At 43.7% G+C, this 14,225-nt stretch overlaps 1 protein-coding gene across 1 annotated transcript in view; it reads right to left on the reverse strand.

Annotated features, from left to right (window-relative positions):
* The window catches only part of dnah7 (dynein, axonemal, heavy chain 7), a gene marked incomplete at its 3' end in the record, with an annotated part of 81,339 nt that overhangs the window by 10,060 nt on the left and 57,054 nt on the right, over window positions 1–14,225 (reverse strand). Inside the window, exons 43-55 of the mRNA XM_080430098.1 lie at window positions 11,486–11,832; window positions 10,775–10,955; window positions 10,009–10,194; window positions 9,122–9,285; window positions 8,640–8,794; window positions 8,329–8,519; window positions 7,093–7,226; window positions 5,782–6,117; window positions 5,228–5,354; window positions 4,388–4,582; window positions 3,992–4,084; window positions 2,971–3,147; window positions 1,540–1,701 (exon numbers count right to left, since the gene is read on the reverse strand). Of these exons, the coding sequence (XP_080286224.1) occupies window positions 1,540–1,701; window positions 2,971–3,147; window positions 3,992–4,084; window positions 4,388–4,582; window positions 5,228–5,354; window positions 5,782–6,117; window positions 7,093–7,226; window positions 8,329–8,519; window positions 8,640–8,794; window positions 9,122–9,285; window positions 10,009–10,194; window positions 10,775–10,955; window positions 11,486–11,832 (2,448 nt within the window). The remainder of the gene's footprint in view (window positions 1–1,539; window positions 1,702–2,970; window positions 3,148–3,991; window positions 4,085–4,387; window positions 4,583–5,227; window positions 5,355–5,781; window positions 6,118–7,092; window positions 7,227–8,328; window positions 8,520–8,639; window positions 8,795–9,121; window positions 9,286–10,008; window positions 10,195–10,774; window positions 10,956–11,485; window positions 11,833–14,225) is intronic.

A 14,225-nucleotide genomic window follows, 5' to 3' on the forward strand; every position in this document is an offset into this window, starting at 1 on the left:
ATACTTAAAGTACCAAAAAAAAAGTATTCAAATGTTTGAAAATAGCAGATCTACAAGCTCACAACGCGTCGCCACGCGTCGCAAAGCGACGCGTTGTGAGCTTGTAGATCTGCTATTTTCAAATAGCCTATGTATAAAATTGGGCTGAAGTGGTTAATGTATGTTTATAATATAATAATTGACAATTGCAAAGTAACTAGTAACTAAAGTTTTCAAATAATTGTAGTGGAGTAAAAGTACAATATTTGCCTCTGAGATGTAGTGGAGTAGAAGTAAAAGTACTGAAATTTGAAAATACTCGACTAAAGTAAAAAATAACTCAAAATTGTACTTAAGTACAGTACTTGAGTAAATGTACTTCGTTACTTTACACCACTGATCCTCAGTGTTCATTAATCCATTTGCAATCAGAGTGTGCAAATGTTTATACAACCTCAGAGTTAAATGAACACTGAGGATTTTACAGTGCACAACGACTCAGTGTTTGGTTTATTGGTCTTGAGAACAATGCACAGTATGTTGCTCTCCTCCCACGTGGAGAACTGTTCATTTATGCAGTGGTAAAGGCACAAATGAGAGATGTTTGATGTTTACACTTTTCAGTGTTAATTTAACTCAGAGTGTACAAATGTAAGAATTATACAGTGTGTATTACATTTGTACATTGTTTATTACATTGTGCACTCTCTTACACTCTGTACACTTGTACTCTCTTATTTAGAGCAACACAAATTTGTCTTTTATCTAAACATCAAATGCCCCCGGATGAAACAGTGTTCCCTCAGCTGCTAATTCTATCAAACCATCTGCAACAGGCCAGCAACCATGTTTGGCAGCTGAGTTTCATCATGTTTGACAAGGTGACTTCCTTTAGCAGTGAAGTTGCCTAAGCCAGATTTATACTTAGTTGTGTGCCTGTATCGCACCCCTAAATTAGCCGATGTACAGGCTCACAAAGCGTGGCAGACAACGCGTTGCACTGTGATGCGTTGTGAGTTTGTGGATCTGCTATTTTCAGGGCACAACACTGTGCACAACAAAGTATATCAAGCCCTTCACAGCGACAGTTCAGTTTATTCAAAATAAAAACTAAGCTACAACTACTAAAACTAAGACTAAATATAATGACAATTTCGTCAACAAATAAAAACTAGACTAAAATGATAGGGAGGGACTAGTGGAGAAGAGATCCAGTAGCGCTCGGGTGTTGCGCTCTGAAAATAGCAGATCTACAAGCTGAGCTTGTAGATCTGCTATTTTCAGCCGAAAATACATTTTAGTCTGAAGATTTAGTCGACTAAAACTAAACAAAAACTAAAACATTTCAGATGACTAAAATATGACTAAATCAAAATTTGCTGTCAAAATCAACACTGCCTAAAGGGCTGTCTTAATAGCCGTCTCACATACATACAAACAATACAAACAACCTTTTCTTGTGTACTTTATGAGTATGCCTTGAAGAGCAGCCTGGTTGAAATGTTGCAACATTACCACAAACAGTAGTACATCAGTGTATGTGTGTGTGTTCTTTCAGACCTCACAGACTCGCTCTAGAGTGGGCATCCAGGACGTGGCCAGGTGGCAGTTCTGCAGGACCACCCAGGTGCCCTCTTTAATGCCCGTCTCGATCATTTTCATAGCAATAGGGCCCTGGCCTTGCCCCAGTGAGAGGGAAATCAGCTTGGTACCAGTGAAGCCCTGGGGAATAAAAACACACACACGCGTGCGCACACACACACACACACACACACACACACGCACGCACGCACGCACGCACGCACGCACGCACGCACGCACGCACGCACGCACGCACGCACGCACACGCACGCACACGCACGCGCACACACATTTTTACATCAAAAGCATTTGCAGGAGCCACTGCCTAAAATCAGCAGTTCCTACTTGTTCACACATGATCTATTTAAAGATTCCCGACTTTTCCCGTTTTTCGACAGAGTAGATAGACCTTCCATTGTTTCACAGCTTTGATTATATAAGCTATTATTAATACTTCACTACTTAGTGAAGCATGCAGAACCCTTTAATGACAAAGGGTTTGGTGTTTAGTGCTGGCTTTGATTTTTATGCTTGTTCATACTATGTACTTCCCATACTAGAAACATAGGGGTTTAAATGGTTTAACCCTCCATATAATAGTATGTTTCCAAACATTCCACACCTGCATTGGCAATCCTGGCTGTTGAGGTTGTCATGGATCCCACACACAGTTATTATAAGCACATTGAATGACCTTTATCATAATTCCATAATTTTTTTATGCATTATTTCACCAATTCGACCACGAAAGAATCTGTGTCATTTTAAAGATTTCTTTGGCTATTCAAAAATAGCAGATATACTAGTGCCGCGCCGAGTGCCGCGCTATGAGCTTGTAGATCTGCTATTTTTTTTGATTTTTTTTTAAAAATTGTGCAAATCTTTGAATATATATATATTTTTTAAGCAAACATTCTTAACTCAAATCTTTGCTTTTGGGGGTCCCTTGAACAAAATATTTTGAGATGGGGGATCCGCGGCCAAATACATATCATTTTGGGGGTCCTTGACATGAAAAAGTTTGAGAACCACTGATATTATAGCAGCATAAGTTTTTATCCCAAAACATAAACTGTTAGGATTTAGAAGACATTTGTAGAATCCCCCAGAAGCAAAGATTTGAGTTACAAATCTTAAAAAATATATATATATATTCAACGATTTGCACAAATTTTCAAAAATAGCAGATCTACAAGCTCATAGCGCGGCACTCGGTGCCGCGCTATGAGCTTGTAGATCTGCAATTTTTTTAATAGCCAAAGAAATCTAAAAATGAGACACGAATGAGCTCCCGGTCTGAATGGGTTAATCTTGACCGAAGCTCACTATTTTCAGGCCATTTTGACAGGGCACAGATGCCAGTCTGTGGACACAGAGCGGGATTTCACAGGTTTCTGTAAGTCTCTCTACCTGCTCGTCTCCGAACTTGAGCAGAGCGGCCATGGGGTCCGAGCCGGGGGAGAGGATGAAGATGAGCGGGGCGCAGCAGTGACTGTCACCAAAGGCCTTGCTCAGGTTGAACGGGGGCGCGTCGATGAAGAGTCGTCCCAGGCTGTCAGAGACAAACTCCTGCACCATGGGAATGATCTGGTGGGCATATAGAGTGACCTTATGAGCAGTGGTGGAAGAAGTACTCAGATATTTTACTTAAGTAAAAGTATCAATACCGCAATATAAAAGTACTCTGTTACACGTATAAGGCCTGTGTTCAAAATGCTACTTGAGTAAAAGTACAAAAGTATTGGCATCAAAACATACTGAGAATACCTAAAGTAAAAGTAACCAAATGTTTGAAAATAGCAGATCTACAAGCTCACAACGCGTCGCAAAAGATCAGCTATTTTCTTTTAACCTATGTATGAAATATGGCTGAAGTGGTTCATGTATGTTTTATAATATAATAATTTATAACTACAAAGTAACTAGTAACTAAAGTTTTCAAATAATTGTAGTGGAGTAAAAGTATAATATTTGTCTCTGAGATGTACTGTAGTGGAGTAGAAGTAAAAGTACTGAAAATTTGAAATACTCCAGTAAAGGAAAAATACCTCAAAATTGTACTTAAGTACAGTACTTGAGTAAATGTACTTAGTTACTTTACACCACTGCTTACGAGTACAATTTTCTTGGTAAACGTGTTGATGCTTCGAGCTAAATTAATAGTATACCCCAGCATCTGTATTAGAGGAAAAATCATTTACAGAAAATTGCCGATCTACGAGCTCTGAAGAGCGAAAAAATATTTACCGTAAGACTGAAAACAGAAAATACACTAGCATAGAGCCCTGAGGGACTCCGCTCAACCATATGGGGTTTAAGTGGTTAAGTGTGTGTGTGTGTGTGTGTGTGTGTGTGTGTGTGTGTGTGTGTGTGTGTGTGTGTGTGTGTGTGTGTGTGTGTGTGTGTGGGGAGCACAGCAAAGCAATCTGACCTTATCTGGTCTGAGACAGCGGATCACCAACATCTTCTGGAACTGGCCCAGCTTCTCCTGCCACTCACCTGGAAACGGTGTGTGGTGCGGGTTCTGAGGAAGTGAGGATACACACACACACACACACACACACACACACACACACACACACACACACACACACACACACACACACACACACACACACACTATAGTAATATACTGGCATGGATGTGGAGATTACCAACTTGTGTCTGGTCTCTAAATCCTCTGCTCTTGTGCAGTAATATTTGTATGATATACTTAGGCTCTTTTCGGCAAGCCATACCAAGCAACACGTATAAATTAAGCTTAACACATACGCCACTCATAGACACACTCATAGACACACTCATAGACACACTCATAGACACTCACTGGGCTGTCGTACACCTTCTTCCATTCATCTTTGAGACGAGCCATGTCAGACCGCAGGCCCCCGAAACGTTCCATGTCATCCAGGCGACAGAGCTCATCCCAGGACTTCTTTGGCAGCCAGGTGCAGGGGTTGGAGTGAGGGTTATGCAGGCCCACGCCACCTGTCAGCAGAAAGCGCCACTCTCCTTCCTCCACCTGGATCGGGGAGGGGAGGGGGGGGGGGGTAACCACTTAAGCCTGACACCGTCCTACTAAATAGCTTGGTTTTTTGGACACCGTTTTTTTTCGACAAGCTCGAGATGCATCACGAGACGACACATTGATCGCTTATCTTCGCTGTGTAACACTGGCATACCATGTGTATATAGGCCTATGCTATATTTCACCTATAATGACATGGCCAAAATAGGGACAACGAATCAAATAGTCTTTAGGTCATCCTCGGATGAGCCCTGCAGCAGCATCTCCATTCAATTCAATATTCCATACACCTGTCTAGCTCGCCAGTGTTTATGTACTGTAGGTATGGGACACCCTTGTGATTGATGCCTGTGTGTTGGCTGCCTCCCATAGCATAAATTTGCCAGCCTTATTCTCCTGGCTGTTTACCTGACTTTTTCTCTGGCAAAACCTGGACATGTTGACTTGTGATTCAGACCCATGCCATACCCTTCGAGTACTGCATGTGCACATTGTATTTAAGCCTGTGGTTTGACAGAAATGTCAGAGACGCTGTGTGTGTGTGTGTGTGTGTGTGTGTGTGTGTGTGTGTGTGTGTGTGTGTGTGTGTGTGTGTGTGTGTGTGTGTGTGTGTGTGTGTGTGTGCGTGTGCATTCCTACCAGTTTGTCGTGCATGAGCAGATTGACGTTGAGGCAGAAAGAGAAAAGCAGCTTGTCCTTCTCAAACAGCGAGCGGCACACGTTGACATACAGCGAGTATGTGAAGTGGTCCTTGAGTATCCGGAGCCTGCAGAAGACACACACAAACACCAATCATGAACACATGCAGGCAAATGTGTACACAAACACAAAAGCAAAAGACTGGTGCAGACGCTAACACATGTATGCACGCACGCACGCACGCACGCGCAGGCAGGCAGGCAGGCAGGCAGGCAGGCAGGCAGGCAGGCAGGCAGGCACGCACGCACACAAAGATCACACCTAGTGATTAATGTCTCTGCTTTGAGCTTGACCTTTCTTAGTTAAACAAAAGGCTTGTTTAGTGAGTTTCATTTGACTGCTGACGTTGATTGCAGACGTTAATTGCAGTGCAGACTTAAAAAAACATATATCTTGAGGTACGAAAATAGCAAATCTACAAGCTCAAAACGCGGCAATTACATCGGGGAACGACAAAGGGAAATGATTTCGCTTTTCTCCACGGTGCTGCTCACCTCTCCACCAGGATGTCTTTCTTGTCTGAGTTGTCAATTGAGAGGACAAAGAGGTTGATGAACCAGGCGAGCGAGTACTGGTACATGGGCTCGATGTTGGCCAGGTCGGCGATGGAGAAGAAGAGGATGGACGAGTGCACGGCGATGGGCGTGTAGCCCATCCGGGTCTCGTCGATCTTCACCTCCGTGGCCTCGGCGACGGCCTGCTTCTCTGAGATCTCATTGGCGAGCACCTTGGAGGAGGAGAGGACCTGGATGGCCGTCTCGTCCTCCAGGATGTTGCCCTCCGAGGAAGACAACACCTCCAGGATCTGGTCCTCGATCTCCTTCAGCTGTCTGCCAACAGCAAAAAGAAAGAAACATAAAGAAAGGTAGTATTTATCATTATTTAACACATCAAATTGAGTTTTTGGACAATTCTACATTAATTAGTATGTGATAACGTCCCTCTTGATTGATGTCCTAATCAAATCCACCATCCATCCCGCTCAAGTGAAAACAAATAAAACTGTTTCAATGTACATTTTACACAAATTCCTCATAAACTTCCGTAAAATGCACATAGAAGTTAACATATTCTAAACTTGTCAGTGCAAGGTGTGGAGTCACACCGCTCGTCACAGAGTTTTGTTGAGCTCCAAGAACAGCAGTAGCGCTGGCTGCTAAAAAAACCGCCCATACCCTAGGTGGGGTTGGCGAAAGGGCATACTCTGTGTGGAGTTTGCATGTTCTCCCCGTGTCTCTAGGGTAGTTAATACCCTCACAAAAACATGTAGTAATCCTGGTCACTATACTGCCTCCCCCTGGTCAGCCAGGGCGCCTGATGGAGGGGAAGGGAACTGGTTGGAATAACGTGTTCCTTCCACGCGCTACGTCCAACCAGGGAAACTCCCCTGGTTGAAGGAGGCATGAGCTCGGCCCTGGGCTCCCTAGGCTGGTGGGGGGAGTGTAGTGCCCATCACTTAGAAAATTGGCACCGGGTGATTTTTTTTTTACAAAATCGAGGGATATTTTTTTTTAGAAAAAAACACCTTCTGTGGACGCAGACCCTGTTTGGCAAGACGTTTCTGATGCCTCACTGTGATGACCAATTTACTAAAACCGGGAAAGCATCTGTGTCATTTTAGATTTTTGCGTTGGCTATTTTAGATTTTGTGCTGCGTGCTTTTTTTTTTATCTTGAAAATGTGAGAACTACAGCTTTAGAATGGGCCTCTGGACTTAATGGTTTAACAAACACATTCCTGTGACTGCCTACACTTTCTGGCTCTCACTGTCCTGTGTGACAAACACAGCAGATGGAGTGCGCTACCTCTTGTTTTCGGCTCCTTGCAGGATGAGTGCCTGCTTCTGCTCCTCCAGGTCGGGTCTCTCCCGCGCCACCACGATGCCCAGCAGCTGGTCCTGCATGCCCTCCGGAGTGATCATGAAGTTTAGCAGGGTCACCTATACAACACAGGGCCAAGGTCAGAGCACACACATGACACACAAACAAAGAAATATCTGTAATGTCTACATACGGTCCCATCCCTTCTGCATGCCAGCTCTCAGACATGTTCTAAGGATAAGGATAAGGATAATTCCTTTAACAGGTCCGTTCATGAAAGTCCTTGCGGTCTTGTTTCCAATGAGGTTCTGTGAGCAATTAGGGGTTAAGAGTCTTGCTCAGGGACAAATTTCATTTAATCGACACATTTGCTGGCCTGGCCTGGAATCGTACCTGGGGCAACCAGGGCCTCTGGCTCCCTAGGCGGGCTCACTAACCACTCAGCTATGGCCGCCCCTATGTTGTGCTGCTTATTGCAGTGTTAACCTTAAAACAATTGCTTCAGTGCTGCATTTGACATTTCTTACCTTGGCGAGCTACAGGTAGGATACATTGACTCTTTACCTCCCCTCCACTGTGAAAAGTGCTAAAACTGGGTGTGAGGGGGTGTCTATGTCGTTGTTTTAATAATATCTGGTATCTACTCACCACCCTAATAAACAAGTGCACAGTGCCGCAGCCTAATTCCATTTATATTGATGCAGCAGGCTTATTCGGTTGATTATACATTGTTTTCTCTCACACACACACACACACACACACACACACACACACACACACACACACACACACACACACACACACACACACACACACACACACACACACACACACACACACACTTGCAGCGTATGGCTACTGACGGCAAAACCTTTTGACCGAAACTGTCACACTCATCCAAGAACACAGAGAGAGAGGAGAAATACTAGTACAGCTTGGCATCTTACAATCTGGCGTGTGTGTGTGTGTGTGTGTGTGTGTGTGTGTGTGTGTGTGTGTGTGTGTGTGTGTGTGTGTGTGTGTGTGTGTGTGTGTGTGTGTGTGTGTGCGCGCGTGTGTGTGTGTGAGATGGGGATGTAGATGGTGGTCCACTGGGATGGCTTCAATTAAAGACATGAGGTGAAGGCAACAAAAGCGATGTACAGTAGAGCAATGATCAAGACAAAAGCAGAACCAGAAATGTCATTTGGATTAGCAAGGGTACAAACAGATGGCACCCACTTTGACAGAGGTCTCAGGCAGGTAGTGGGGGTTGCGTATCTTGGTGGTGATGTAGAAGCGGAAGTCGGGGGCGTACTCGATGGTGGAGTCTCCCAGACGGATGCAGAGGGCACCGCTCTGTTTGAAGGTCTGTTTCAGCAGTATGGGCTCCAGGATGGGGTCCAGCTCTTCCCCAATGTTCTCCAGGAGCACTGTAAGACATGGTTCAAAGCTCAACAGAGTCCAATTTGTGCAATCTTTTTTTATTTGTATGTACTTGTTTAGCTTTTGTACACACACAAATTGCACACACACATACAGTACACACGCACCTGGTGTGCCAAACTGGATGCAGTTCTCCAGGGTGCGTACAAAGTCAGCATCACTCAGCTTGATGATCTGCAGACCGTTGGCCTTCTCCATGTTCTTCACCCACTTGTTGGCCTGACCCTGGGGATCGATCATCAAGGGCCACCGCCTGGCATTACTATGCACACGCACACGCGCGCACACACACACACACACACACACACACACACACACACACACACACACACACACACACACACACACACACACACACACACACACACACACACACACACACACACACACAGATTTACAAGGACAAATCAAATGTATTGCCTTTTAGCTGGTCAAACATAATGGCAGTAAGCCTGTAAAAAACCTTGACCTACTGATAGACAAAAGGAAAACACAAGCAAAGAGAAAGGCGGCACTGACTAGATGATGACAGCGTTGTTGGCCCATAGTAAGGAAGGCTGATGTCGATGAACATATTGATAACACTCACGAGATGATGATGCCATTGTCTATGGAGAAGCTGTCGGAGGGCAGGCCAGCGATGGTCCAGTCACGGATCTTCACTGGATCTCCCAGAGTGCTCATCAGAGACATGCTGGAAGAGCAGGGAATCTGTTTACTCTGGCATAGCTCCATCCACTCCTCCACCTGACACTGGAGAGGAGAGGGCGCGCGCGCACACACACACAAACACGCACGCGCGCACACACACACACACGCACACGCACGCACACGCACACACACACACACACACACACACACACACACACACACACACACACACACACACACAATTAAATACAAGTCCTTCATCCAATTGTCAATACTGAAACAATTTGGTTTGCAGTCTTTCCAGTTCATCATAACGCTCCATTCCAGTTTATCATAATAATAAACCTTGCCCAAATTTGAAGTTATACATCATAGATATATGATAGATGACTGATGTCATAAGCTGGCGACACAAAGTCTGAAATCAACATTGGGTAGCGTTTCCATGACGATCCTGAGATCCACAGGAGTATTATTATCTTTAAAGAAAAATAACCTGTACCGTACAGTACCTGTGTATGCGACCACCGGGATTCCACCGGGATTCGAACCCGTTGGTCTGCATGGCAATCCAAAACATATATCTCTCGTCCAAAGGAAAATCCCCTCTGGCCAAGGACAATATCAGGCAATATCTGGACAACAGGCAAGGCTACTATGCTAAATGTCCCCCCTTTCATCACCCTCATCCGGATGAGCCCCCAGTTTAACCACCTGGATATGAACCAGGGTCTCCCACATGGGAAACCAAATATCTACCACTAGGATTGAATCCAGGCGGTTCCACTTGATTAACTGAGACCTTTGACTATGCCCTCCACAGACCTGTCTGTAGCTGGAGGTGAAGGCCCCCAGGTAGGCAACCACAGCTGCAGAGATCAAGATGTCCCCGGTCAGGTTGTTGTACAGCTCTCCCAGGTTGAAGGCCGCCTCGCTCCAGCGGGTCTTCTCTCCGCCCAGGCCTCCGAGCAGCTGTTCAGCTCGCTCCAGCTTCTTAGAGCACAGGTCCACCTGGACGGGACCAACGGAAGAGCAACAGAAAGTCAGCCGGACAAGCCTTGAGGTTCTACCATTATGATTAAATATAAGATGGAGATACTGTGGATGTCTGTTGTGTTGTTGAAGGGTTGCTGGTCTGGTCCCCGACACTGACAGTGTTACCTGTTACTTAAAGGACGACGACTTCACCCATTTTCATATAACTGGTCCTCACTAGTTTTCCAACGCTGCCTGTGTCTCATAGGAGGGCTGTGGACACTTCAGAAACCCGCCTACCAGTGGCAGGTTTTATTTAAGATAAGATTAAGATAAGATTAAGATTATTTTATTAACACAAGAACAATGGTTTCCATAATAGCATGCTAACTTTCCAGGAATAGAAAGCCGGCAGTTTCTATTAGCTTGGATTCCCCATAGACGATGTCACTGGTAGGCAGGTTTCTGAACTGTCCACAGCCCTCTCGACACAGACCAAGTAGGCAAAAATTGTGCCATATTATAATGAGTGTTAGTGAGGACCAATTATATGAAGATAGGTTGAAAATTGGTGAAGTCGTCCTTTAATGCAAGCACAACACGCGCACATGCATACCTGATTCTCCAAGTCGGCCTTCTTGTTTTTGTTAGAACCCAGGGTCAGTTGAAGCTTAGTCAGTTTGTCCTGGATCTCTTTCAGGGCAGCTTGTTTTTTGTGCAGGCTATCCATGGCCACCTGCAGCTTCCCCTCAGCCTGGGCCAGCTTCTCTTTCTTAGGAGCCACCACCTTGGCCACTCTGAAGCACACATGGAGGATCATTTACTTTACCTCCACGGACCTCACACTGAATAATGGTCCAATAGGCTCTGGAATGCTCTACCCAAGACAATTCGCCTCTCTGGTTCCATTATATCTTAAACACTCCTGTAAAAATGTCATTACCTTTTGCTAATGGTTATTTCTTGTTTCATTTGTATTAGCTCATTTTATTTTCACTTGTTTATTACCTTTGTGAAAAGAATTTTTGCACTTTGTAACTCATGTCTAGAAAAGTGCAATATTCATAAAGTTATAACAATAATTATTGAGTGCCATTGACGTGTTTCACGTGTTTTACCGCTATGGCGCAACGTGCCAATGACGTGTTTGACGTGTTTTTGAAAGAAAAAAAACATGTTCAGAACCCAAGATATCATTATCTGAAGATTTGCAGATCCATCCACTCCTTGTTTAACTTATAACTGAAAAAGGCTGTATCTCGCTTCCTAAGCACTTTTTTTTTCTGGCACTCAGTGAGTTAATAGGAGTCAAAACTATGGAACTTACCTATCGTAGGACTCCATGGCAAGAACCCACTTACACAGGCCTTCTGCAGCATTGGACGCGGATCGAATCTTCTCCGGTTCAAAGTCCGGGTTGGTGACATACTTGTTGCGGATGATAGCGATTAAGTTAGATGGGATGTTGTCCTTGTCATACACGCGGAGACTATGAAGGAACCTAATGTCTCCCAGGAGCTTCTTGGCTGGGCCCCAGAAGTCCTCCACTTTCCTGCCAGACCCCGAGGGGTCGGGTATGCGGTCAGGCTTGATGCCCTTGAGGATGCAGATGGCCTCCATCACCAGCTTAACAGCTGGGGGTGGGCTTTTCATGGACTTGACCACAGTGATGTCCTGGAAGGTGACACAGGGCTGGGTGTTATCTTTGTCAGGCAGCATTATAACAGCTTATAAAACATAAGCAATCTACAGTACAGTATGTCACTCATTCAGTAAGAGATGAGTACATATTATTTGACAGTGATGAAAATGTTATCAATTTATATGATTGAATATGTTATTATTCCTAATGCATAAAGCCACGAATAGCAGAAATGCTAAAGAATGAGAGGTAAAACCTAAGTAAAAACATTTCGTACATGGACAATGTGTCATGCTTTCAGGCTACCTCAGACATGGCTTTGTATGTCAGGTGCCTTTGGCAGGATAACTCTTAACCATGAAAAACCATCAAAAGCACACAGTAACAATCCACCAAGTTACAGATGAGCGATACATTCTCTCTAAATCAGTGGTGAGTGTATCATTTTCTCTAATTGAGCGGTGAATGTGTGGCGCGCTCTCGGCCCGAGACTGTGGGACGTGTTCGTAACGACGCAGTTTTTATTATTTAGTTTTAGTCATAGTCTTTTGAATACAATTCTATTTAGTTTTAGTCATATTTTAGTCATCTGAAATGTATTAGTTTTTGTCTAGTTTTAGTCGACTAAATATCTTAAGATTATAGTCGACTAAATCTACAGTTGATTTAGTCGACTAAAATGTATTTTGGCGTGCCTTTTTACAAGTGCTGATTTTACACTTGTTGCATGCTGAAAATAGCCGATCTACAAGCTCACAACGCGTCGCAGATCTGCTATTTTCAGAGCGCAACACCCGAGCGCAAGCAAGCATAAAATTACTTGTCTTTAAGGGCGGTTTCACACTGGATCCGTTTTCATTGAAAACGTTTCCCAGTTCGAATGCTGGCCTCAGTGGCCTGCATTCACATTGGCCAAGATCCAATCTCGCCAGAGAACACATGCATATATACCCCCGATCCTATAGGTGGCGGCATGCACATAGTGTTTCTTCTGTGGACACAGACGTCATCAACTATGCGACAATGTTTGTGCTGGGCTCGCATTAATATAGGGTTTCAAAACCTGGTGAAACACTTGTGTGCATTAGCGCAAGATGAGGATACAGGAAACATTCAGTCTAAATGTACAGTTTACTAACCTTCACAACTACTACTACTTTTGCATTTGAAACTTTAAATTTCTCTAAATATTATAAACTTTCACGACAGCTTAAGTACAAAATGAAAAGGCAACTATAGTAGCCTACAGTGAAGTCGGACTGAATGATATATATAAATATATATATATATATATATATATATATATATATATATATATATATATATATATATGCGCCCTGTGCTCTTCTTTTTCTCTATGAAGAAAAGTACAAGTACAGTTGACACAAACGCATTCCGCAACGCTGCCTGTCTGTTGTTTAATCTCATCCTCTGGACTGCAAAGCCATAGCTGGTCATGTAGGAAGGTGTGCGATAGGATCGCGCTTGCCATAGTCTCTAAAGTAATAATAATAATAAGAGAAAGTTCACTTTTGGTTATTTAAAAAGAGTCTCCTTATTTTATGTATTAATTTATTAGCCCTACATTGGAGAAACGTTAACTTTAGAGCTTTGGTTATAATTTAAAAAGACTAGAGCAGTTTATGTGCAGACTCACCTTTTTATTTTTATTTATTTATGATTTGTGGGTCCAGCACTGTGTGTAAAAAAGAACTGTGGGGACGTGCATCTCCTGCCTTTGTTCATATTTAAAATAAAAATTATATTTTCCAATGCAAGATCAGTGTGGTTATCTGCTCTATATTGTAATATCAAAAATAGTGGATCAACAAGCTCAATGTGTCGCATTGCACCGCATTTTCAGCTTGTAGCTTGGCTATTTTTGCTACTTTTGTGTGACACTGTATGACAATAGGGCATTCATTTATGATGAAAAAGCATTAAAAGTTGCAATATGGGATACAGGGTTTCTTCCTAACAGCAAAGATATGTAGTAGAGATCCAATTTAAATATCCGCACCAACCGTTTCTCCCGTATGTCAAAATATTATTATTTTCTGGTATTCCCCGTTAGTTTTAGTAGGCTATTAGTTGTGCGATGCGATCACAAAATGCATTGATTTAGCCTATGGAATGTCGGTGTGTCTTTTTTCTTTTTTTCAAACCGGTGCTGCGCTGACAGACGGCATCCAACATACAGGCGTCCAACACATGCGGCATCCAACGGATGGATGCCGCAACGGTTGGATTCCAGCCTACAGAGAGCACTGCTCTGCTGTGCTACTGCTTGGTGTGGATATGTTACGGCCATGGTTGAACCCCTGTGGATTGATCTGCGACGTGTTTTTGTTGGCTGTTTTTGTCGAGTTTATATACCGTCACCTATTCCAAATAGCGGGCCACTTCCGTCTAACGGTACGCTTGC

This window comes from Gymnoscopelus braueri (genome assembly GCF_963280865.1).
Source record: "Gymnoscopelus braueri genome assembly, chromosome: 6".
Lineage (NCBI taxonomy): Eukaryota > Metazoa > Chordata > Actinopteri > Myctophiformes > Myctophidae > Gymnoscopelus > Gymnoscopelus braueri.